The 27,522-nt window shown below is 46.3% G+C and overlaps 1 protein-coding gene across 1 annotated transcript in view; it reads right to left on the reverse strand.

The window, feature by feature from the left end:
• Window positions 1-20,115: 20,115 nt before the first annotated feature.
• Window positions 20,116-27,522, reverse strand: part of lrig3 (leucine-rich repeats and immunoglobulin-like domains 3) — a 46,191-nt gene continuing 38,784 nt past the window's right edge. Inside the window, 8 exon segments of the mRNA XM_084447779.1 lie at window positions 20,116-20,553; window positions 20,937-21,179; window positions 21,377-21,517; window positions 21,636-21,794; window positions 24,938-25,420; window positions 25,551-25,832; window positions 26,112-26,489; window positions 27,290-27,453. Of these exon segments, the coding sequence (XP_084303905.1) occupies window positions 20,300-20,553; window positions 20,937-21,179; window positions 21,377-21,517; window positions 21,636-21,794; window positions 24,938-25,420; window positions 25,551-25,832; window positions 26,112-26,489; window positions 27,290-27,453 (2,104 nt within the window). The 3' untranslated portion in view covers window positions 20,116-20,299.

Genomic DNA, 27,522 nt, shown 5'->3' on the forward strand with positions numbered 1-27,522 from the left:
TAACACCCTCAGAACCAAAACCTCTAACACCCTCAGGACCAACACCTCTAACACTCTCAGCAGAACCAACACCTCTCACACCCTCAGAACCAACACCTTTAACACCCTCAGAACCAACACCTTTAACACTCAGCAGAACCAACAGCTCTAACACCCTCAGCAGAACCAACACCTCTAACACTCTCAGCAGAACCAACACCTCTAACACCCTCAGAACCAACACCTCTAACACCCTCAGTAGAACCAACACCTCTTACACTCTAAGCAGAACCAACACCTCTAACACCCTCACTAGAACCAACACCTCTAACACTCTAAGCAGAACCAACACCTCTAACACCCTCAGCACCAACACCTCTAACACCCTCAGAACCAACAATTCTAACACCCTCAGCAGAACCAACACCTCTAACACCCTCAGCTGAACCAACAGCTCTAACACCCTCAGCAGAACCAACACCTCTAACACTCTAAGCAGAACCAACACCTCTAACACCCTAAGCAGAACCAACACCTTTTACATTCTCAGAACCAACACCTCTAACACCCTCAGCAGAACCAACACCTCTAACACTTTCAGCAGAACCAACACCTCTAACAGCCTCGGCAGAACCAACACCTTTAACACCCTCAGAACCAACACCTCTAACACCCTCAGAACCAACACCTCTAACACCCTCAGCAGAACCAACACCTCTAACACCCTCAGCAGAACCAACACATCTTACACCCTCAGCAGAACCAACACATCTAACACCCTCAGAACCAACACCTCTAACACCCTCAGAACCAACACCCTCGGCAGAACCAACACCTCTAAGACTCAGCAGAACCAAAACCTCTAACACCCTCAGAACCAACCCCTCTAACACCCTCAGCAGAACCAACACATCTAACACCCTCAGAACCAACACCTCTAACACCCTCAGAACCAACACCTCTAACACCCTCAGCAGAAACAACACCTCTAACACCCTCAGCAGAACCAACACCTCTAACACTCTCAGAACCAACACCTCTAACTCCCTCAGCAGAACCAACACCTCTAACACCCTCAGAACCAACACCTTTAACACTCTAAGAACCAACACCTTTAACACCCTCAGCTGAACCACCACCTCTAACACCCTCAGCAGAACCAACACCTCTAACACCCTCAGCAGAACCAACACCTCTAAGACTCAGCAGAACCAAAACCTCTAACACCCTCATAACCAACACCTCTAACACCCTCAGCAGAACCAACACCTCTAACACCCTCAGCAGAACCAACACATCTATTACCCTCAGAACCAACACCTCTAACACCCTCAGAACCAACACCCTTGGCAGAACCAACACATCTAACACCCTCAGAACCAACACCTCTAACACCCTCAGAACCAACACCTCCAACACCCTCAGAAGAAACAATACCCCTGACACCATCAGAACCAACACCTCTAACACCCTCAGCAGAACCAACACCTCTAACACCCTCAGAACCAACACCTCCAACACCCTCAGAAGAAACAACACCTCTAACACCCTCAGAACCAACACCTCTAACACCCTCAGCAGAACCAACACCTCTAACACCCTCAGCAGAAACAAACACCTCTACCAGCCTCAGCAGAACCAACACCTCTAACACCCTCAGCAGAACCAACACCTCTAACACTCTCAGAACCAGCACCTCTAACACGCTTAGCAGAACCAACACCTCTAACACCCTCAGCAGAACCAACACCTCTAACACTCTCAGCAGAACCAACACTTCTAACACCCTCAGAACCAACACCTCTAACACCCTCAGAACCAACACATTTAACACTCTCAGCAGAACCAACAGCTCTAACACCCTCTGCAGAACCAACACCTCTAACACTCTCAGAACCAACACCTCTAACACCCTCAGCAGAACCAACACCTCTAACAACCTCAGAACCAACACCTCTAACACTCTCAGCAGAACCAAAACCTCTAACACCCTCAGAACCAACACCTCTAACACTCTCAGCAGAACCAACACCTCTAACACCCTCAGAACCAAAACCTCTAACACCCTCAGGACCAACACCTCTAACACCCTCAGTAGAACCAACACCACTAACACTCCAAGCAGAACCAACACCTCTAACACCCTCAGAACCAACACCTCTCACACCCTCAGAACCACCACCTCTAACACCCTCAGCAGAACCAATACCTCTAACACCCTCAGCAGAACCAACACCTCTACCACCCTCAGCAGAACCAACACCTCTAACACCCTCAGCAGAACCAACACCTCTAACACTCTCAGAACCAGCACCTCTAACACCCTTAGCAGAACCAACACCTCTAACACCCTCAGCAGAACCAACACCTCTAACACTCTCAGCAGAACCAACACTTCTAACACCCTCAGAACCAACACCTCTAACACCCTCAGAACCAACACATTTAACACTCTCAGCAGAACCAACAGCTCTAACACCCTCTGCAGAACCAACACCTCTAACACTCTCAGAACCAACACCTCTAACATCCTCAGCAGAACCAACACCTCTAACACCCTCAGAACCAACACCGTTACGCTCTCAGAACCAACACCTCTAACACCCTCAGCTGAACCAACACATCCGTCACCCTCAGCAGAACCAACACCTCTAACACTCTCAGAACCAACACCTCTAACACCCTCAGCAGAACCAACACCTCTAACACCCTCAGAACCAACACCTCTAACACCCTCAGCTGAACCAACACATCCGTCACCCTCAGCAGAACCAACACCTCTAACACCCTCAGAACCAACACCTCTAACACCCTCAGCTGAACCAACACCTCTAACACCCTCAGCAGAACCAGTATCTCTAACACCCTCAGAACCAACACCTCCAACACCCTCAGAAGAAACAAGACCTCTAACACCCTCAGAACTAACACCTCTAACACCCTCAGAACCAACACCTCCAACACCCTCAGAAGAAACAACACCTCTAACACCCTCAGAACCAACACCTCCAACACCCTCAGAAGAAACAACACCTCTAAACCTTTAGAACCAACACCTCTAACACCCTCAGCAGAACCAACACCTCTAACACCCTCAGCAGAACCAACACCTCTACCACCCTCAGCAGAACCAACACCTCTAACACCCTCAGCAGAACCAACACCTCTAACACTCTCAGAACCAGCACCTCTAACACCCTTAGCAGAACCAACTCCTCTAACACCCTCAGAAGAAACAACACCTCTAACACCCTCAGAACCAACACCTCCAACACCCTCAGAAGAAACAACACCTCTAAACCTTTAGAACCAACACCTCTAACACCCTCAGCAGAACCAACACCTCTAACACCCTCAGCAGAACCAACACCTCTAACACCCTTAGCAGAACCAACACCTCTAACACTCTCAGCAGAACCAACACTTCTAACACCCTCAGAACCAACACCTCTAACACCCTCAGAACCAACACATTTAACCCTCTCAGCAGAACCAACAGCTCTAACACCCTCTGCAGAACCAACACCTCTAACACTCTCAGAACCAACACCTCTAACATCCTCAGCAGAACCAACACCTCTAACACCCTCAGAACCAACACCGTTAACACTCTCAGAACCAACACCTCTAACACCCTCAGCTGAACCAACACATCCGTCACCCTCAGCAGAACCAACACCTCTAACACCCTCAGAACCAACACCTCTAACACCCTCAGAACCAACACATTTAACACTCTCAGCAGAACCAACAGCTCTAACACCCTCTGCAGAACCAACACCTCTAACACTCTCAGAACCAACACCTCTAACACCCTCAGCAGAACCAACACCTCTAACAACCTCAGAACCAACACCTCTAACACTCTCAGCAGAACCAAAACCTCTAACACCCTCAGAACCAACACCTCTAACACTCTCAGCAGAACCAACACCTCTAACACCCTCAGAACCAAAACCTCTAACACCCTCAGGACCAACACCTCTAACACCCTCAGTAGAACCAACACCACTAACACTCCAAGCAGAACCAACACCTCTAACACCCTCAGAACCAACACCTCTCACACCCTCAGAACCACCACCTCTAACACCCTCAGCAGAACCAATACCTCTAACACCCTCAGCAGAACCAACACCTCTACCACCCTCAGCAGAACCAACACCTCTAACACCCTCAGCAGAACCAACACCTCTAACACTCTCAGAACCAGCACCTCTAACACCCTTAGCAGAACCAACACCTCTAACACCCTCAGCAGAACCAACACCTCTAACACTCTCAGCAGAACCAACACTTCTAACACCCTCAGAACCAACACCTCTAACACCCTCAGAACCAACACATTTAACACTCTCAGCAGAACCAACAGCTCTAACACCCTCTGCAGAACCAACACCTCTAACACTCTCAGAACCAACACCTCTAACATCCTCAGCAGAACCAACACCTCTAACACCCTCAGAACCAACACCGTTACGCTCTCAGAACCAACACCTCTAACACCCTCAGCTGAACCAACACATCCGTCACCCTCAGCAGAACCAACACCTCTAACACTCTCAGAACCAACACCTCTAACACCCTCAGCAGAACCAACACCTCTAACACCCTCAGAACCAACACCTCTAACACCCTCAGCTGAACCAACACATCCGTCACCCTCAGCAGAACCAACACCTCTAACACCCTCAGAACCAACACCTCTAACACCCTCAGCTGAACCAACACCTCTAACACCCTCAGCAGAACCAGTATCTCTAACACCCTCAGAACCAACACCTCCAACACCCTCAGAAGAAACAAGACCTCTAACACCCTCAGAACTAACACCTCTAACACCCTCAGAACCAACACCTCCAACACCCTCAGAAGAAACAACACCTCTAACACCCTCAGAACCAACACCTCCAACACCCTCAGAAGAAACAACACCTCTAAACCTTTAGAACCAACACCTCTAACACCCTCAGCAGAACCAACACCTCTAACACCCTCAGCAGAACCAACACCTCTACCACCCTCAGCAGAACCAACACCTCTAACACCCTCAGCAGAACCAACACCTCTAACACTCTCAGAACCAGCACCTCTAACACCCTTAGCAGAACCAACTCCTCTAACACCCTCAGAAGAAACAACACCTCTAACACCCTCAGAACCAACACCTCCAACACCCTCAGAAGAAACAACACCTCTAAACCTTTAGAACCAACACCTCTAACACCCTCAGCAGAACCAACACCTCTAACACCCTCAGCAGAACCAACACCTCTAACACCCTTAGCAGAACCAACACCTCTAACACTCTCAGCAGAACCAACACTTCTAACACCCTCAGAACCAACACCTCTAACACCCTCAGAACCAACACATTTAACCCTCTCAGCAGAACCAACAGCTCTAACACCCTCTGCAGAACCAACACCTCTAACACTCTCAGAACCAACACATTTAACCCTCTCAGCAGAACCAACAGCTCTAACACCCTCTGCAGAACCAACACCTCTAACACTCTCAGAACCAACACCTCTAACATCCTCAGCAGAACCAACACCTCTAACACCCTCAGAACCAACACCGTTAACACTCTCAGAACCAACACCTCTAACACCCTCAGCTGAACCAACACATCCGTCACCCTCAGCAGAACCAACACCTCTAACACCCTCAGAACCAACACCTCTAACACCCTCAGCTGAACCAACACCTCTAACACCCTCAGCAGAACCAGCATTTCTAACACCCTCAGAACCAACACCTCCAACACCCTCCGAAGAAACAAGACCTCTAACACCCTCAGAACCAACACCTCTAACACCCTCAGAACCAACACCTCCAACACCCTCAGAAGAAACAACACCTCTAACACCCTCAGAACCAACACCTCTTACACCCTCAGCAGAACCAACACCTCTAACACCCTCAGCAGAACCAACACCTCTACCACCCTCAGCAGAACCAACACCTCTAACACCCTCAGCAGAACCAACACCTCTAACACTCTCAGAACCAGCACCTCTAACACCCTTAGCAGAACCAACACCTCTAACACCCTCAGCAGAACCAACACCTCTAACACTCTCAGCAGAACCAACACTTCTAAGACCCTCAGAACCAACACCTCTAACACCCTCAGAACCAACACATTTAACACTCTCAGCAGAACCAACAGCTCTAACACCCTCTGCAGAACCAACACCTCTAACACTCTCAGAACCAACACCTCTAACACCCTCAGCAGAGCCAACACCTCTAACACCCTAAGAACCAACACCGTTAACACTCTCAGAACCAACACATCTAACACCCTCAGCAGAACCAACAACTCTAACACCCTCAGAACCAACACCTCTAACACCCTCAGCAGAACCAACAGCTCTCCGCCGCAACACGGGAGGTACAGTATGGAGCAACCAGAGGGTGTTAGTAAACATTAAAACCTTCACTGTTTGTATGCCTGGGTGTATGTAATTTGTTCATAGTTGTGTTTGTGTCTGTCTGTTTGTGTGTGTGTGTGTTTACGCGTGCGTGTGTGTGTGTAATGAGAGAGAGAGAGTGTGTGTGTGTTAGTGTGTGTTTGAGAGAAGGAAAGTAAGAGAGAGAGAGAGAGTGTGTGTGTGTGTGTGTGTGTGTGTGTGTGTGTGTGTGTGTGTGTGTGTGTGTGTGTGTGTGCAGTTGCTCAGGGTGGGGTCGTGACGGTGCAGGTCAAGCACACCCTGAGTGTCGGTCTGTTTGACCCTGGAGTGTCTAAAGGGCCTGCGCTCCAGTGGGGTCAGAGGTCAGATGGTGATAGGGTGTGGGGGTCGTCTCCATGACGAAGCATATGGCTCACACACTGACTCCAACCACACCAGAAAGTCTGGCCTTGCGAGACTACCTTCAAACAGACCAGTCTACAGACCAGGTCTAGACTATATTCAACTAGACCAACAGTCTACAGAACAGGTTTAGTCTCCTTCAATCAGACCATCAGTCTACAGACCAGGTCTAGTCTCCCTCAATCAGACCTCTCTCTCTCTCTCCCCTCTCTCTCTCTCTTTCTATCTCTATCTCTCAATTCAAATGGGCTTTTGTGGGAAACATAAATTTACTTTGCTATACTGTAGCATGTGTGAAATATAAACATAAGTGTGCGTACGATTACAGACTGTTTGTCTTCATCATTGGGCTGTAGGGAAGGGTGGTGTCTGGGTTGGGAATTCTGCCTGTGAGCCTTTCATGAGAATTATAACTGTTCTTTTCTTTCAACCCTCTGTACCCCCCAATCCCAGTTTGAGATGTTTCAGGACAAAATACACTGAGGTCAATTTTTGCATTAAGCTTTTGGAACACACTTGCAAAAGGGATGGGAGGATAAAAACAAATGATAATTCTAGGCTGCCAGAGACAATGGCCAGCAGCACCAAGCCACAGGAGGAGCCTCTCTCCCTGCTGGGTCTCTCTGCATACAGGCTGGGAGGATGCCCAGCCCACTGACAGGCCAGGAAATCACCTGGAGTTAAACTCAACTAGTAAGGTCCCACTTCCTAATTCTCTCTCTCTCTCTCTCTCTCTCTTTCTCTCCCTCCCCCTCTCTCTTTCTCTCTCTCCCTCTCTCTCTCGCTTTCTCTCTCTCTTTCTGTCTCTCAGTCTCTCTTACCCTTAACCAGTCTGAATTTGCCCTGGGCTATACTGTAATTTGAGTCAGGCTAAACACAGATAACATTTACCTCTTTATTGGCAATTTGTTTGGGATTATTTCTGAGGTGTTTGACAGCAGCATTGCTGTGACTCCATTGCTAACACGACTGTTCACTTCGTGGGCCCCTGCTCTTACAGGTCCCCCCTGTCTCCAGTGTCCTTATACAAGGGTCCGACCCCCAATCTGCATCACTTATCAGCCCACATGATTCTCCCCAAGTGTGGGTTTCTGATAACCTACTCGGGCAGGATGAGAAGACTCGCCCAGTCCTCTAACAGTCTACGTCCCAGAGTCCACCCTGCTTCCACCCCCACAGCCCCTCCCCCCAACGACCTGAGAAGGAAGATACCGTCAGTGGTCTCTACTGGTTAACTACTGCTCTTCTCCGTGAGGTGAATGTTGGTGTGGATGCTGGGAATGGTTTTAACGACTAGTGTACTTTAGTCCTAAGGGTGTGTCACTTACTAGCAGAAGCAACCTATAACAATTATGACATGCCTCACCTAACTTTTTACATGGCCTGAAGTACTTACTGTATTTTCCACAAAATGGCTAAACCATTTAAGGAAAAGTGAATGACAGGAGATAATTTACGTTTTATAATGCTCAATATGCGTTTTATTTAGAATGATAGGAAAAAATAGAAGAATATTATAGGCAGATTCATGCAATATATGGGATATAATTATACGAAATCAACATATAATAATTGATAACTGGGTAGAGAGAGATCCTAAAGATTGGCCTATCTTCATAAAATCTCCCTTTACAACCCTGTACCTACAGAACCAAATGGACCATGGAAAGGATGTTTGGGTGAACAATGGCCAGTTTTGACTGGTGAGCCAATGCCCTGATCCTGAGTGGACGTGACTTCCTCTTCTCGTGGGTGGAAGGGTAAATTCAGTTACAGAAGGGGATTACCCTCTGTTTGTTGCTGGTGGAGAGTATGCATCACCAGTTCCACTCCACAGGGGAGGCTCACAGCCTCTTCTACCTGATCTTTTGGTTGCCTAACTCTGATCCTTGTGAAATTTGACAAAAATGTTCTCAACTCTGTCACCACTTTACTACCAGGCCGCTACTAATCCATCTAGCAACAGGTTTGGTAGCTCTGTTGGCTTCATACACCGCAAGGCTCTACAGATTGACTACCTGGTGAACTGAGCAAAAATGTGTTCTTATAATAAATAGAGAGAAGAAAGCAAGGACCTTTCTGTCCGTCACTCAGAGTCAATTGTTGGTTCAGTCAAGCCTCATCCAATCCTTCCAGTTTGCCCATCGTCCTTCTAAGGCTAGAGTTGGGGGACTCAGTCCAGTTGTTGAGAAGGTGGCCAGTGTGTTGGAGTCCCAAGATTCTTCGTGTATCAAGGTTTTATACCCTACTCTAAGCCTTCCTCTCTCCTCCCAGTTTCCTTACGTCATTTAAACATCAATCAATCAAATACACGATGACTTCACATGGTGTTGACAACTATCAAGTCTAGCATACTCTACTCATGCCTTATAGCATGACTTACATATAGCATGATTTACACAATAACACGGTTGCTTAGTGCAGAATTTTCCAACATTCCCCTCCACCTTCGTGCAAAATGTAGAAATTTTCAGTAAGCTTAGGCTTACTTGAAGCTACATGAGATAACTCGGCACTTTGGCAGCCCCCCTGGTCGTGATAAAATCGGCACTGCGTTTTAATAACCACACTTCCCACAATCCCCCACTCACTCTCTGTAATGATGGGGAAAAAAATGATAACAAACGCGCGTGGTGCAGACAGGGCCGGATTAACATGATGTAGGGCCCAGGGCTTTGACCAGGTTAAGGTCCCCATATTTTTCTCTGAGATTATCTGAGATCTTATGATTGAACAACCAAGCTAGTTTTAGTCTTTGTCTTTATAATTGTAGCTCTATTCAAACTAGCTAGCTAAGTTAGCTAACGACGTTAGCTAGTGCTAGTCCGAGGATTTATTTTCATATTTTATTACAAATACATTAGAAACGTCCAATATTTGATATCAATGACAAGATAGCTAGCTAGCTAGCTATGTCAGGAAAGTAAACACAAGCGCGTGAACCAAGTCAGGAATGCGATCGCGTCATGTTTCCACAGCAACGATAAGCAATTACGTCGCCCAGACACATTTTGGCCCCTGGACAGATTTTGGCCTGACAGCTCCACCTCTGGTGATGTTACCGGTGGCAGTGGCACTGGCAGGGCAACTTACCCAGCAGCAGTGCTTTCTGGGGTGGATGATGGCTCATCATCTAAAAAAAAGCATACGAGTGCGCACAACTCAAAATGAATCTGGAGCAGTCACGGGTGCCAGGTCAAGTGCTATAATAAATGAGGGAAAGCACCGGCACTCACGAGATAGACATAGTCTTCAAACTTTAATGGGCAAGAGTGAACGTTTCGGCCTTAATGCTGATGAAGGCTTAAGGCCGAAACGTTCACTCTTGCCCATTAAAGTTTTGAAGACTATGTCTATCTCGTGAGTGCCGGTGCTTTCCTTCATTTATTATTGCTCATCATCTAAGCCAAAAATACCAAACCAAAAAAAAGCAAAGTGTCCGGCTTACTTCTATGTGGCCTAATGTTAAGTTAGTGCTAGCTAGCAATCTAACGTTACCTAGTCTAGTTAGCTGACTAGCTAATGTTAGCAACATTAACCAGCATCTGCTTGGCAAAGTCATTATAGTACTAACACTTAATAATAATAATAATAATAATAACTTTCATTTATATAGCGCCTTTCATAAAACCCAAGGTCGCTTAACACCCATTACACTACACAAATCCTCATTTTCTTTACATAGCCTATATATAGCTAATTTACTATATAAATTACCAAGATCTCGCAACTGTGGGTACGAGAGTGTTGCTGAACCTTCTCCTGTTTGCTGCTGCTGAGGTGGGGTAGGATCGCTGGCTTTTGTGAAATACCCCGTTAATTTGGTGATCTTTGTAAGAAGTGCAGCTTCTCTAGCTTCCTTTTCTTTGACTTTTTCACATTTCTGTCTGCCACTTAGTGAGAAGGCTGATTGTAGATAGATACAGAGAGAGAGTAGAAATATTGCCTTTAATTGTGCATGAACTCATCAACCACATTGACAGAATACAGCTCAGCACTCAGCAGATCACGCGCCCAACCGACCCATGTAAGTACGTAATCAGCCAGCCTAAAATGTAATTGGCTGAAACAAATCAAGCCAAAACAATTTCAATAATTTTTATTGGACAACCCCCCCCCCCCCCCCCCCCTTCACACACACACGTAAGTTGACTGGAGGAAAAACGTAAAAATAAATAAACATGATTGATTGCTGCTTGTGCAAGACCCATCAATGGCCCCCCCTGGAACTCTGGGCCCAGGGCTTCAGCCCTGTGAGCCTGTGCATTAATCAGGCCTTGGGTGCAGACTTGATTTGAAGATTGTAACTACTTTCTGTAAGGATGACTTCAATGCAGGTAAATATCGGACTTCTTTCTTTTATGTGCATGTAGATTTCGTTTTGTGGGGCGAAGTTTTTGTTGTCTTCCTGATATTGTGATACGCAAAACGTGTCACTTCCATTTCCACCACAAGATTTCCCACCAGTGTACTAGCCAGTACACAGAAATTCCAAAATAATAAATTCACAGGGTCTCATGCAGTCTCATGTCACGAAAATGAGTTTTGGGATCTTGCTAAGGGCAATTCATAAACTAATTGTAGCCGGTAGTGTCAGCCAAGGTAATTGGTGTGAACCAATCCTAAGGCGTGACGTGGGCACGCACCTGTACAAAAGGAGCAGTTGGCCTCGGCAGGAAGTGATTGAGCACTGGTGTTGGGGTGGGTTATCGCTGTCCCGAGTCTGAAGATTGTGAGTTGCAGCCTTGGTCTCAGTAGGAAGGGGGACAGGTGGATGCGTTAATACCTCCCTGTCGACATCTAGCCTGACCTAGGCACCAATATGAGGTCTGTGACCGCTATCTAGCCGCTCCAATACCAGAGCCAGGACTGCTGTTAGCTGCTGCTTTGCTTAGCCTTGTCTCCTTCTAAGTTTAGCAAATCCTATGTTTGCGTGTAAAACTAGTTTAGCTTACGATATAATATAGGTCTTAGTAATCAATGGTTCTTCTCCCTCGAACCAGCTGGTCAGCCGCACGGTCGTGGTGCATTTTTGTATTTCTTCTGAGTGGGGGGCGGCGGCGTGGAGGAGGTAGACTAGCTAGCCGGGCATAGGTCTCCTTGCACGGGGTGGAGTGTGACGCGTGTACCACTGATTGTGTGTGTGTGTGTGATCGAGATGTGTGGTTGCCGTGTGGTTTGTGTGGGGCTGCTGGTGTGCTGTTAGAGATGGTCAGCTGGTAGCATCCTCTCCTACAGCCTGTCGCCCGGCCCTCGCCTGATTTATTTGCCTTCGACGTGATCGAGGTCGAACCAGTGAGGGTTTGTCTGATCGAGGTCGAACCAGTGAGGGTTTGTCTGATCAAGGTCGAACCAGTGAGGGTTTGTCTATTTGGAATGTTGGGTCTGTAATGTGCAATTTGAATAAAGCTGTATTTTCATACTTTTTTTTACAAATTGGGTTCATGTCCTCATCTCTCATATTAAACCTGTGAGGCCTTATTTAGTCCCGAGGACCCCCCCTTGTGCCTAAAAAAGGTGGCGTTGTCAGCATGTCTATCCAGCTCATTTAGTTAGCCCTAGGCCGCTACATTTGGCAGGATTTGATTGGCAGGATCACCAATACCAGAGGGAACCCACACCAAGACAACACCATGCTTCCAGAGCAACTGACTGGTGGTTGGCTAGCCTCTACAGGACCTGTGGTGTAACCATGGAAGAGGAGATGCAGGAACTGCGGGAAATGGTGCAGAAATTGAGGGCGAACAATGAGAGACTTTTACAAGAGAGAGAGAGACCGGTGTCTAACCCAGCCCCAGGCTCATCTACAGCACCATCCCAGGTCCTGGACTCTGACCTCCCACAGGAACCGCCTAGTACCCCCGGCACAGTGCCTCCTAGTAGGTCTTCACCAACAGTTGAGCGGGTGGTGTACATCCCCAAAGACAAAAGATGTTCTACCTTCACAGGAAGGGGTGAAGTGACTATCAGGGAATGGGTTGATGAAGTTAAGTCCACCTTGCGCACTCGTCGGATGTCCACTATTGAGCAGGCACACTTTATTTTCATCTGTCTTGTTCTGTCCTGAAATTTGATCAGATTTGTCACTATAATAATAGCATACTGTAACATTCCAGGGACTCTACAGAAAATCAGGAAACTAATAAAATTCTGATTGAAGACATAGCAAGTGGTGTTCCATTTCTTAGGTAAAAATTTCAACCCCTATCCCAATTGTGGCTCCATTCTGAAGGGTCACAACCCAGTCGAGGGCACTCAAAACTAGGGGCTAGGGCTAAGGGGGAGTATTGGGATTGGGCCTTAATGCCAGTTAGTGCTCAGTCCTTTTCCAAACTAGTCCAGGTCCAGCCTGGTTTATGTGTGTGGCTGGCTTGTTTCTGTTTAGGACTGGTAGGGCTAGTCATGCCACTGAAATAGCTGTGAATTGAAATTACATTAAATAATGTCTGATAAATTAAGATAGGTCTTGTCGCCTGGACACATCAGTTCCAATGCTTCCAATGCTAATCCAGCACAATGAGAGCCGGATAGCCAGTTAGCTCATGGGCTCACAACAACTAGCAGCAACTTCCATAACATTAATGGTAGCGGTCAGTGGCTAAAGCAGTTACACTGATGATTCCTGTAACATTAGCTATTTTGCTGCAATTGGTTCAACTTCTGTTTCTGGACAAAGGTAAGGGATAAACCCAGATAATACAAGGCTAGTGGACCTACAGCGGGTCCCCGATGGACAAGCTGGCGGACCTTTTTTTTTTTTTTTACATAACTTCTATAACATCCAGTGACAAAAAAAAAGCTCCCTACCGGGGCTTGAACCCCTGACCTTCCACATGGGCATCAGGCACTTTATCCACTACACCACCTAGGATCTGGAAACTGTGTGTTGTCATAGTGTATTTATTTTGGTGTGCTGGGACTACTGCCTCTTGTGGTGGCAACATAGAACTGCAGGTCAACAACACGATGGAGGGAAGGAGGGAGGGAGTGACAACCGGACAAATGCTATCTATGGTGCGCTGGCTTACAGCCATGCACAAAGATCCAGATCTTTTGACAAGTGCCCCCCCCTGATTGGCCAGCCCAACTCTGCTCAAATTCTTAAAAATAAATAAATATATATACTGTATATATATATATATATTTTTTTTTTACTAATTAACACAATTATTAAATACATAATTGTGATTTGTACCACTTTGTGTTAGGTCATCATTCATTTTAAAAGTGTATTTATTACTTAAACTAGGCTACCTTTAAAAAATATATATATTCATAATCCACCAATGGCACAACTCGTCCGTCGACCTCAACTATTTCCGGTTTGATCTGTTACCTCAAAAAAGTGAGATCTGACTGTACTGCTCAGTGCTCAACAAGCTACAACTAGCCAACTTGCTCACAATGGCGAAAAGAGCTTTAAAAACAATTGACCACTTCTTCATAAAAAAAAAAAAAACTGGCAATGCTAATGAAAAAGCTACCACTCGAAATGACACCGCAGCAGGTGCAATCGAATGCAGAAGTGCTCTAGAGGCTATCGGAGCTAGCACTAGCAATAGCAACATCACCATCGGCGAGGAAGCTAGCACCAGCAGGCAGTTGCAGTTTGATGTTGTGATGTTGGGTATGGCCTACTGCTCGGTCATAAAGTCACATTGACATGCCCGTGGTGTCTAGATCAAGTTTGATGCGTTGTGCATATTGAATTGTCATACGGATTTCTTATTAGCATACTGTTCACAACTGGCATTCTTTGTAAATAGATGGGACGGGACGGCAGAACTGTTGTTTTTTTTCTCACGTCAAAATGTTGCCCTCCCTACTCTCAGAGGGTAAAATCGCCTCTGTGTATGAAATGCGTGTAGACAAATAAAGTTTGATTTGATTTGGCTTGAAGTCCATACTGATTGACTACCATTCAAACTGATAAGTGAAATCATTGGTGATCATCTGTCCAAAAAAAACAAACCCTTAGTCTATTTGTTGACTATTGTAGCTTCCTTTGTTAAACTGAGACACCCTTGTGAGAGAAGAAAAGTGTTTGTGAGAGTGTTTCCAAGGCAGCCATAAAGAGGGAGGAGGCGGACTGAGAGCCCAGGTGGTGCTGAGAGCTAACCCCTCCAGCCAGCTGCTGTCACCATCACCCTCATAAATCCTCACCCCCATATCTCACTAACACAAACACACAGAACAAACGCTCTCAAACCCCCATTGCTATGGCAGGGAATAGAGGGCGCACCAGGAGGCTTAAAAACCATCTTTCAACATGGGGATTGTCACTGCTGGAGTGAGGGAGATGAGGGTGTCTTCAGCAAGCTCACTATCAAAGCAGACGTTTGTGGAAGGAGAGGAAGCACATTGAAAAACCATGTTGAAGTTTATGGTCTGAAGATACATTGGTGCATCAAATGGGGTGTATATTTTATAGTCCTCTCAGATCCCATTCAATATTGTTGCAGCACCATCATCATCAGTTATGTGGAATGGAAACAGTCACTAGCCCTACAGTAGCCTAGTCTAGCCCTAACCCTAGGTCTAGCCTTACAGTAGCCTAGTCTAACTCTAACCCTAGGCCTAACCCTACAGTAGCCTAGGTATAGCCCTAGGCCTAACCCTACAGTAGCCTAGGTCTAACCCTAACCCTAGGGCTAAACCTACAGTAGCCTAGGTCTAACCCTAGGCCTAAACCTACAGTAGCCTAGGTCTAACCCTAACCCTAGGCCTAGGCCTAACCCTACAGTAGCCTAGGATTAACCCTAATGGCCCTATAGGTCTAACGACCCGACACAACCCATATGCGCTGTGAGATTCTGATTCACAGCATTGGTAGTTCTCCGCCATTATGTCTATTCTTTTATCAGGCTGGGGGTGAAAACCACCAACAGCGTCCTCAGAGAAGCCAGCAGTCAGACTGATTCAGCCCGGGTTTGGTGCGGTATTAGTCACGGTGTGGGTGAGTCAGGGAGCAGGGAGTTAAAGACGCTGCAGAGAGAAAACGTGAGAGTGTGAAAAAGGGAAAGCTGGGCTTTTTTTTTTTAAATGTACCTCCATTTTACGACCCCTCAGTTCTCCACCTGTGCTGACATGGTCTGGAGTCGGCAATTGTCCCGAAAGAGTTACTGGCAGCCTGGTAGAAATTCCTGCCCCCCGCCTCCCTCCTTTTTATGAGAAGGGTGGAGTGGGGGCCTAGTTATTGTGGAACATTTGTCAGCCAGCCAGTTGCAGAGGCAGGGCCAACCAGTGATTTACTGCAACATCTGCAAGACGAAAAAACGCTAGTATCTGCTTTTAATCATGTGAGTCCCCCGGCTGGAAATGGGAGAGACAATAGAGATTTTCTGAGAAAAGCTGGAGGGTGGAGGATCGGGGGGGCAAAGAGACTGTCTCAGGTGTGGCTCTACTGGGTGGAGGATCAGGTGTGGCTCTACTGGAGGGTAGAGGATCGGGTTCAGCTGTACTGGAGGTACACCAGGGGGTATACAGTGCTGAAGACTGCCTCAGGTTTGGTTGATGTTCTGCCTAGGGACCATGTTTGGCTATGGGCCTAGGCTTACCGCTCTCTGACTAGCGACCATGTTTGACCATGAGATTTCTGACGCCTTGTGTTCTAAGCAGAGGGAGAGCTGATCCTCACCATGACAGGCCCTCTCTCTGTGTTGCAGACCTCTCTCAACACTTAAAATATGTTCTCCTCTGGACGATCCTCTCAAAGTTGAAACTATGTCCTCTTCTGGGAACATTCATCATGTGAGGAATGATAGTAGTCAGCTATGAAGAGTGACTGTGGGCTTGAGTCTCTGCAGATCTGTGGTGGGACGACACGTCCGCCTCATCTTTCAACCGCTGATCAACGTTATGAGCCTGAAGCTCAATGGGTCTTCCACAGAAGCTGTCAACAAGTTATTTGTCTTGAGGCGTTCAGTTCAGACCTAGAATGAACCTTCACTGACCAACAATATAACCTCAACCAAGAACTAGAATTAACCGCCTCTCATGCCTCTGCCAACAGGTCAAGTTGCAGTTTATATCCATGTCTGTCCAGACTCAGAATATATGTAGGCCTAGTGAAGACTTTGAACATTAACCAAACATTGAACATTCAATGAATACGTTTTGTTTTTATCATTGCAAGGACAGTCTTTATTTATTGAACATATAATGTGATTAGTAGATGTAGGTTTTCTCAGCTACAGTGGTAAGCAAAACATTATGATCACATTGAAGTTGACCTTTGACTTTTTGGAGATGTCACATTGAAGTTGACCTTTGACTTTTTGGATATAAAAGGTCATCATCACCTCATAATTTTATCCGATTAGACGTGTGTGTAATTTTGTTATAAGTAGCGCATGAATTCTTCAATTCAATCAATTTTTATAAGTATGGCCCAAAACATCTTTTGTAAGGTTACAGTGACCTTGACCTTTGATCACCAGATTCGAATCAGTTCATCCATAAGTCTAAGTAGATGTTTTTTGCCAGATGTAATGAAATTCCTTCCAGGCGTTCCTGAGATATTGCCTTAATGTGAATGGGATGGATGTGAAATCACAGTGACATTGACCATTGACCACCAAATTTTAGTCAGTTCATTATTGAGTCCAAGTGGATGTTTAGGCCAAATTTGAAGAAAGTCCCTCAAGGCGTTCCTAAGATAACATGAGAGAATGGGACAAGCAGGCGGGCTTAGGGATCTTGGGGAGGTAGTAAAAGTTAGACTCCATTCCCCCAGCAGATTTTCTGAGCTTCGGAAGAAAAGAATAACAATTTCAGCGAGCCGCCCATGGCAAATCTAATACCATAAACATCTGTCTACATGTCGCCACATCTGGCAACAATGACGGCAAATTAGCTAGGAAACTCCGAGTGTCTGGCAGCGAGATAAGGCATGCTACATTCACTTTCTGGGCTCACTGGCTGGGGTGGGGTGGAGGCAAACTCTGGCCGGAGGAACAGATCCAGGATCAGCGTCTGATAGCTCCTTGTAAATGTGTGAGGGTCAGTGTGTGAGGTTGAGAGGCTGGTCTGGGACCAGGGGCTGAGGGACTCCCGTCCCCCCCACCCCACTGCTGGTCTGGAGGAATAGTCCACTTCCTGTCTCGTTTCTCCAGAGCCGAAATCAAAGAGGGGAAATTATCCTGCAATCTGGCCAGTGTTTTCCTACCCCCCCCCCCCCCCTAGACTAGAAGGTTCTAGGCTGCTGTCTGCAGTCTCGCAGGAGAGCATGGCTTCCAGAGAGGTGTAGAACTTTTTACAAATTGTTTCTCAATTGCAGTTGTTTCAGAAACTTTCCCAGAGGAAAAGTTTCTCACCAAAACTAACCCTCACCAGAACATTCAGACGTAAATTGCACCAGCAAGTGGTAATTTCTACATGGCCTAGTTCAGTTAAATGCCAGAACTTTGTTTGGTGGTGAGAAGTCTTCACCAACAAACTGTGTGGGAAAATCCACAACATCCTTGTTGCTTTTGTTCTCCGTGAAGATGAAATAAGGACTTTGGCGGAAAGTTTATTCTCAAATCAAATGTTTTTCTCTTCTAGGCTATCTCATTCTAATTATTCTGATTCCAATTCTAAACATTCATTCTGCTTTCAAGGCTTTGGAATTCTCAAAGGTGGTAATTTACTAGCCTACATATCTCATCCCTCCCACAGATATGTTCCAAGGAGTCACGTTTGTTAGATCTGGTTTCTATTCTAGCCCACAGGGATGTGAAGCCGTGACTCGCAAGGAGTAGGGTCTGCTCCAGTAGGGTCTGCTCCAGCAGCTGTCTCCCAGGTCTGTTGCTCCACCATCTTGTCTCAATCGAGCTGGCAGGACTTCCATCACAGCTTTGTTCCTTTACAGAGAGATTCATACAAACTAATCAGCACACCATGAAAAAACAGGTGTAGTCAGTCACACGTTGCTGAGACGAAATGGAAACGGATGAGCTTTTTCATCAACAGACCTAATTTTCTAAACAAACCGATACAATTCAGAATACACTTCCATAAACCATCCAAGAGGTTTAAACAATACAGACCAACTGTTCTGGTTTCAATACTCTCCATGTCGCAACACTGGCAGATGAACTGGAGGACTGTAAAAATTCATTTAAAAAACCCGTAGCACAGTATCTAACTAAAGCCCTCTTATACAACTGGCACCACTGAAGCCCTCTGTGAAGCTGCCATTTCATAAACAGACACTCAACGCGGCAGCCAGGGAGCCCGCAAGACGCCTTCCAAGTACAAGTTTCAACAGCTAGCCTAGCACACAAGCACACCTTCTTCCCCCATGTTGAAAAGGAGAGGCCTGAAATAACAAACTCAATATGTGATGAAGTTAGGAGGGGGGAGGGGGTGAGTCATCTGATGAAAAGTCTCCATGTGCTGGATAAAGAGAGCAGCAGCAGCCCCCACCAGCCTCCTGCACACAGAGCCTGGAGACAGGGAGGGCTGGCATGCTGACTGGCTGGTTGGCTAACTAGCTGGCTGACAGACTGGCTGGCTGGCAGGCTTACTGGCTGGCTGGCTGAGTGGCTTGCTGAATGAATGACTGGCTGGCTGGCTGGGTGGTACTGTAGGCTGGCAGACAGCGAAGGCAGAGTTCATGTGACTTCATGTTCCTATCCTAATTTGGTCTTCCATCTTTAGACTCCGGGGGTCCAACACAGAGCCAAGGACTGAGGGAGCGAGGCCTAGACCCACACACACACACACACACCACCAGTCTTCACTTATTGGATGGTGCTCGGGCAGCGTCGTGGGGGGGCGTGCAGGCGCACCGCGTCCTTGGCGGTCTGTAGTCGCGCTCTGAAAGGCTGCCCTATATGCCAACCCCTCCTCCTCCTCCTCCCCTGCTCCACACGGACCAGGCTCACCTCAGCTCTCCTTGCCCTCTCTCTGCACACTAGAGGACTGTCTGTGTGCAACACCAACTCTTCCTTCAACAGTGGAGAAGAACCACAGAGCTCCTGGTATATGTAGCAGCACAGTCTGGTGTTTTATTATGTATACGTACATATGTGCAAAAGGCTGCTGGACTCGAAGCAAAACAGTCTTAGGCTAGGATAACTGAACAGGCGTGGATGCTCAACAAAATATTACTGAACAGGAAAAGTAAGCAAAAATAATGGATTTGTATTTTTACATTTAATTTACAAAATATACTGTATATATAATAAACTTTGTATAAAATGTATATATTCAATGTCTATCTTTCTTGAATTGATGTTTTATCCCATTTTCTTTAAAAAAAGAAAAAAAAAAAGAAGAAAGTAACCGTCTTCACTGTAAATATTCTCCTCATGTCATATTTTCTGCATTTCGTACGAAACAATGCTCTTTACATTCATTCACTCGTTGCACATTTGCGGCATCCATCACTGAAAAAGAGTCAGTTCACTGAGGTAGCATTTTTTGGTCATCATCTTTGACGAATCAAAAAAGCAACAAAAAAGAGAAGAGAAAAAAAGTCTGTGTTGTGGAGGTCACATGGAGGTCACGTGTAGCTACGTGCTCGTTCGTCCTGCTAGGCTAAGGACAGTCCTGCTGCCGTCCATGGGCACCTCGTACATGCTGGCGCTCTGCTCTGATCTAGAGTCTCTGGAGCGCAGCGTGTCCTTGTCCTCCTCCCTCTCGGAGTCCGTGTCCAGGGCCGCGTACAGGTTCTCATGGAGCATCATGCCGCTGGGGGCCCCGAGGGGCGCGGGTCCGAGGCCGGGGTACAGGTCCTGCTGGGGCCACGGGGCCTTGCCAAACGTCCCTGAGGGAGAGGAGAAACGCTGGGTTAGGAAAACATTCACACACTAAACCCCAAATAACCTCATAACCCAGAATAAATTCTGATTAATTCGAATTAATTTACATGGACATAAAATGTGTTTGGTTTCAGAAAGATTGAAATTGGACCGTATTCTGCCTAATTGCTTGCCTGTCTGCTATCAGTCAGCCTGCCTGTCTGTCTGCCAGTCTGACTATCTGCCTGCCTGCCTGTCTCTCTGTCTGCCTGCCTGCCTGTCTGCCTATCTGTCTGTCTGTCTGACTGTCTGACTATTTGCCTGCCTGCCTGCCTGCCTGTCTGTCTGTCTGACTGTCTGTCTGTTCTGTCTGTCTGACTGCCTGTCTGCCCACCTGTGTCAGACCTACCCATAAAGGTGTTGGAGGGCAGCCTTCCCTGTGGGATCCCGTACTGGTTCCCCTCTCCCTCCTCCGTGGAGTGGGGCCGCTGGCTGGGGGGATGGGGGGGTCCGTGGAGGCCACCGCCGGAGGGCTCGTGGTCGAAGGGGTCCAACAGGGCCGCCCCACACAGGTAGTAGTCCCTCCTCTTACTGCTGGTCAGGCTGCCGCTGCAGGAGTCCACACACACCGGCCTCCGGTCCATGCTACAGCCTGGGGGCAGTTAGACACACAACAAATCATGACTTTTCTAAAGTGTATTTGTCTATGGCTAGTCCAGTAAAAACAAATGGATAGTTACAATGACAGCAATGATGGTCTGATGTAATCCATTGTGTCAAAGGATATAGGGTCATCTAGTTAGAAACTATTCTGGGAATGTAGTGGTCTAGGAGGGGCGCTGGGCGGACCTGTGAAGGTTTCTGTGGGGTCCGGGCCATACATGTTGCCCCTGCGGAGCAGGGCGCTGATAGGGCCTTGGTAGTGACACAGCAGGGGGTCGATGGCCGCCTCCATGTCAGCTTCACTCCCTGTGTCCAGCTGACACAGGCCTGAGCAGAGCAGAGCAACGATTGGTCAGTGGCTTCATAACATTAACATGGACATACTTCTCTCAACCCAAAGTCAACGTTGATAGTATTTTTTTTTTCCGATGGAAGAGGCACCCACCGTTCATGTCTTTGTTCTGCAGGTAGAAGCCGCCCATCGAGGGGGCCATGAACTGCTGGCTGCTGCCCGTCTCTGAGGGGACGTAGCCGTCCTGTCGGTCGGCCAGCGTCCCCTGGGAGGACAGATAGCTGGGGATGTCCGCTGGCAGGTTGGTCTCATCTGCAGCACAGACACCAGGAACAACAGGGTTACACCAGGAACAACAGGGTTACAACAGGATTACAACAGGGTTACACCAGGGTTACAACAGGGTTAAACCAGGAACAACAGGGTTACACCAGGGTTACAACAGGGTTAAACCAGGAACAACAGGGTTACACCAGGAACAACAGGGTTACACCACACCTATACTTTATATAGTATACTATACCACACAACTACCACACGTATACTTTATATAGTGTACTATACCACACAACTACCACACGTATACTTTATATAGTATACTATACCACACAACTACCACACGTATACTTTATATAGTATACTATATACCACACAACTACCACACGTATACTTTATATAGTATACTATACCACACAACTACCACACGTATACTTTATATAGTATACTATACCACACAACTACCACACATATACTTTATATAGTATACTATATACCACACAACTACCACACGTATACTTTATATAGTATACTTTACCACACAACTACCACACGTATACTTTATATAGTATACTATACCACACAACTACCACACCTATACTTTATATAGTATACTATATACCACACAACTACCACACGTATACTTTATATAGTATACTATACCACACAACTACCACACATATACTTTATATAGTATACTATACCACACAACTACCACACGTATACTTTATACAGTATACAATACCACACAACTACCACACGTATACTTTATATAGTATACTATATACCACACAACTACCACACCTATACTTTATATAGTATACTTTATATAGTATACTATACCACACAACTACCACACGTATACTTTATATAGTATACTATATACCACACAACTACCACACATATACTTTATATAGTATACTACAGTATATACCACACAACTACCACACGTATACTTTATATAGTATACTATATACCACACAACACACGTATACTTTATATAGTATACTATATACCACACAACTAACACACGTATACTTTATATAGTATACTATATACCACACAACACACGTATACTTTATATAGTATACTATACCACACAACTACCACACGTATACTTTATATAGTATACTATATACCACACAACTACAACACCTATACTTTATATAGTATACTATATACGACACAACTACCACACATACTTTATATTGTATACTATATACCACACAACTACCACACGTATACTTTATATAGTATACTTTACCACACAACTACCACACATATACTTTATATAGTATACTATACCACACAACTACCACACCTATACTTTATATTGTATACTATATACCACACAACTACCACACGTATACTTTATACAGTATACTATACCACACAACTACCACACGTATACTTTATATAGTATACTATATACCACACAACTACCACACATATACTTTATATAGTATACTACAGTATATACCACACAACTACCACACGTATACTTTATATAGTATACTACAGTATATACCACACAACTACCACACGTATACTTTATATAGTATACTATATACCACACAACTACCACACGTATACTTTATATAGTATACTATATACCACACAACTAACACACGTATACTTTATATAGTATACTATATACGACACAACTACCACACGTATACTTTATATTGTATACTATATACCACACAACTACCACACCTATACTTTATATAGTATACTATACCACACAACTACCACACGTATACTTTATATAGTATACTATACCACACAACTACCACACATATACTTTATATAGTATACTATATACCACACAACTACCACACCTATACTTTATATAGTATACTATATACGACACAACTACCACACATACTTTATATTGTATACTATATACCACACAACTCCCACACGTATACTTTATCTAGTATACTATATACCACACAACTACCACACGTATACTTTATATAGTATACTATATACCACACAACTACCACAATTATACTTTATATAGTATACTATATACCACACAACCACCACACATATACTTTATATAGTATACTATATACCACACAACTACCACACCTATACTTTATATAGTATACTATATACCACACAACTACCACACGTATACTTTATATAGTATACTATATACCACACAACTAACACACGTATACTTTATATAGTATACTATATACGACACAACTACCACACGTATACTTTATATTGTATACTATATACCACACAACTACCACACCTATACTTTATATAGTATACTATACCACACAACTACCACACGTATACTTTATATAGTATACTATACCACACAACTACCACACATATACTTTATATAGTATACTATATACCACACAACTACCACACCTATACTTTATATAGTATACTATATACGACACAACTACCACACATACTTTATATTGTATACTATATACCACACAACTCCCACACGTATACTTTATCTAGTATACTATATACCACACAACTACCACACGTATACTTTATATAGTATACTATATACCACACAACTACCACAATTATACTTTATATAGTATACTATATACCACACAACCACCACACATATACTTTATATAGTATACTATATACCACACAACTACCACACATATACTTTATAAAGTATACTATACCACACAACTACCACACCTATACTTTATCTAGTATACTATATACCACACAACTACCACACCTATACTTTATATAGTATACTATACCACACAACTACCACACCTATACTTTATATAGTATACTTTATACCACACAACTACCACACGTATACTTTATATAGTATACTATACCACACAAATACCACACGTATACTTTATATAGTATACTATACCACACAACTACCACACCTATACTTTATATAGTATACTTTATACCACACAACTACCACACATATACTTTATACAGTATACTCTATACCACACAAATACCACACGTATACTCTCAGGGAAGAAAACGCAGAAAACTCTTTGATAAAGCTCTCTGACACGCAAACAACGCAAAACATTCCAAACACTGGCATTAAGAATGTAGTACAATAATATCTTGAACAAGAACATGTATATGTGTAACATGATCCCAGCTGACGTCATTGTAAAAGCAGAGTTGTGGTTTGGTCCTGGGCTCACCGGTGTTGGTGACGCTGCAGTCTTCGTTGCGACGGCGCGTGTGGTAGATGATCACCACCCAGACCAGCGAGGTTCCCACCACGCAGCAGACCACCGCGATGATCACGATCCCCACTGTGGTCCAGCCGTCCTGGTCAGAGGCCCCGCCCCCGCTGCCGGAGCCCAGCATGCCGCCGCCGCCCAGCGCACCCGAGTCACAGTTGGGGTTGGGCAGGACCGCCAGGCGCACGTTGCCCCTCTCCGTGCCCAGGGCGTTGGACATCTCGCAGGTGTACTTCCCCGCGTCACCCTCTGCCGCGTCCACGATGATGAGGAGCTGGTTGGCGGCAGCAAAGAAGTGGCGCTCGGTGACCACCAGGGGGCAGTCGTCTTTGGTCCAGTTGAGGCGGGGGGGCGGGCTGCCACCGGCGATGCACTGCAGGACGGCCGTCTCACCCTTCGCCACTGTGCGGTCCATCAGCGGGCGCAGGAACGACGGCGTTTCTGACAGGGGTGAGAGAGGAACCGTCAGTCGTCTGCCAATCTCAGAGGTCGTCTCAATTTTCACATGTTAATAGGGACTTCATTGTTGAGCATTGAATTTTTCACATGTAAACTTTAAAATGTTACTTACCCAGCACAGTGAGCGTGGCGTTGGCGGAGATGGCGCCGGCCGAGTTCTGGGCGGTGCAGCTGTACACGCCGATGTCCTCTGTCTTCACGTCCATGATGAAGAACACGTCGTCCTCGGGCATCACGTGCATGCGTCGCTCACGGGCGGCGGGGAAGTCGGTCCCGCCGTCCTTCTGCCAGGCGATCTGTGGAGACGGGTGACCGACGGCGGCGCACTCCAGCCTGGCCGTGGAGCCCGCGCGGATGCTCAGGTCCATTGGCGTCTTCGTGAACGACGGGAGCACTGGGTGGGCGCAGAGGATGACGGAGAGTTAGCGCCGAACGTCGCAGGGCAACAATGAAAGGTCGCTTCTGACTTCCACCAGTAAAACCCCTTTTAAATGCCATTTTAAAAGCCGTTTTGTTGTAACTGCAATCCACATATGTGCTTTGACATACTCTAATGTGGGGGGAAAAAAGCAGGAACTCTACACACGTAAACACCCAGATAATCCTGACCGGTCACCAACAACTCCCAGCCCAACCCCCAGCCCAGCGCGCTGAGGCGTTCTGCTCTACTCACTGTTGACGGTGAGCTTGGCCTTGGTGGAGTAGGAGGAGCCAAAGTGGTTGGAGATGACACACTGGTATTTTCCTTCGCTGGAGAACTCAACGTGGCGCAGCTGCAGGGTGGTGGTGTACTCTGTCACCTCCCCGGCCCCGCCCCCTGCCCTCAGGTGCGCCTGGTTGTGGATCTCCACCTCCCCGGCCCCGCCCCCTGCCCTCAGGTGCGCCTGGTTGTGGATCTCCGCCTCGTTCAGGACCTCGTTGTCTTTCTTCCAGGCGAAGGTCATGGGGGAGTCGCTGGAGCTGGCCGCTGAGCACACAAAGGTCACGTTGGTGCCCTTAATGGCCGACTGCGTCTCCGGCTGCACCGTGATCTGGGGTTTGGGGAAGTCGTCTGGTCGGAGGGAAACGGGGGCTAATTATTCATTACAGCAACACCACGAAACATGGATCATATAATAACGGAAAACTGTCCTGTAATCCCAAGGAAACGGGGACGACGGGTAAACGGCTCAAACGTGGATTTCACAGAAACTAGACCGCTACCAGAACATGGTGGTCAAAGCAGGAGAACTTCAGAAACTAGATCGCTACCAGAACATGGTGGTCAAAGCAGGAGAACTTCAGAAACTAGACCGCTACCAGAACATGGTGGTCAAAGCAGGAGAACTTCAGAAACTAGACCGCTACCAGAACATGGTGGTCAAAGCAGGAGAACTTCAGAAACTAGACCGCTACCAGAACATGGTGGTCAAAGCAGGAGAACTTCAGAAACTAGACCGCTACCAGAACATGGTGGTCAAAGCAGGATAACTTCAGAAACAAGACCGCTACCAGAACATGGTGGTCAAAGCAGGAGAACTTCAGAAACTAGACCTCTACCAGTACATCAGTACATCGTGGTCAAAGTAGGAGAACTCACAAGTCATATCTGCTGGAGAAAGCAGCTTCTAAGATGACATGGAAGACTGCTGAGTCTTGCCTAATAATAGTTTATTTTCCACTAGTTCTCTTTGGCAGCTAGATGAAGCGCGTTCTCCCACAATGTGTTCTCCACTTGGGAGTCCTGGAGTCGGGGAAAATACTCAACAATCTGGGTCAGTTCTTAAATGGAAAACTTGTCACGTGAAATGGCTGAATTAACAAGCGTTACAGTAAGGGGCTTGAGAGTGTGAGTGTGTGTGTCTCACTCACCACACACAAACTCCTCCTGGCTGACGGTGAAGACACTCGTGCCCTTCAGGATCTGCGGATGGGCACAGCTGGCGTTGATGTAGGGCAGGAAGGCTTGCTCCGCCACCCACACAGGCAGCCACTTCAGCTGGCAGTCGCACAGCAGGCTGGAGGTGTTCAGGTGCCTGGGGGAGTGGAGCCTGGGTTAGGACTGGCCTGGGCACTCACACATCAACATGGATAGAATGCGTCTG

The sequence above is a fragment of the Borostomias antarcticus genome, assembly GCF_949987555.1.
Source record: "Borostomias antarcticus genome assembly, chromosome: 13".
Taxonomy (NCBI): Eukaryota; Metazoa; Chordata; class Actinopteri; order Stomiiformes; family Stomiidae; genus Borostomias; species Borostomias antarcticus.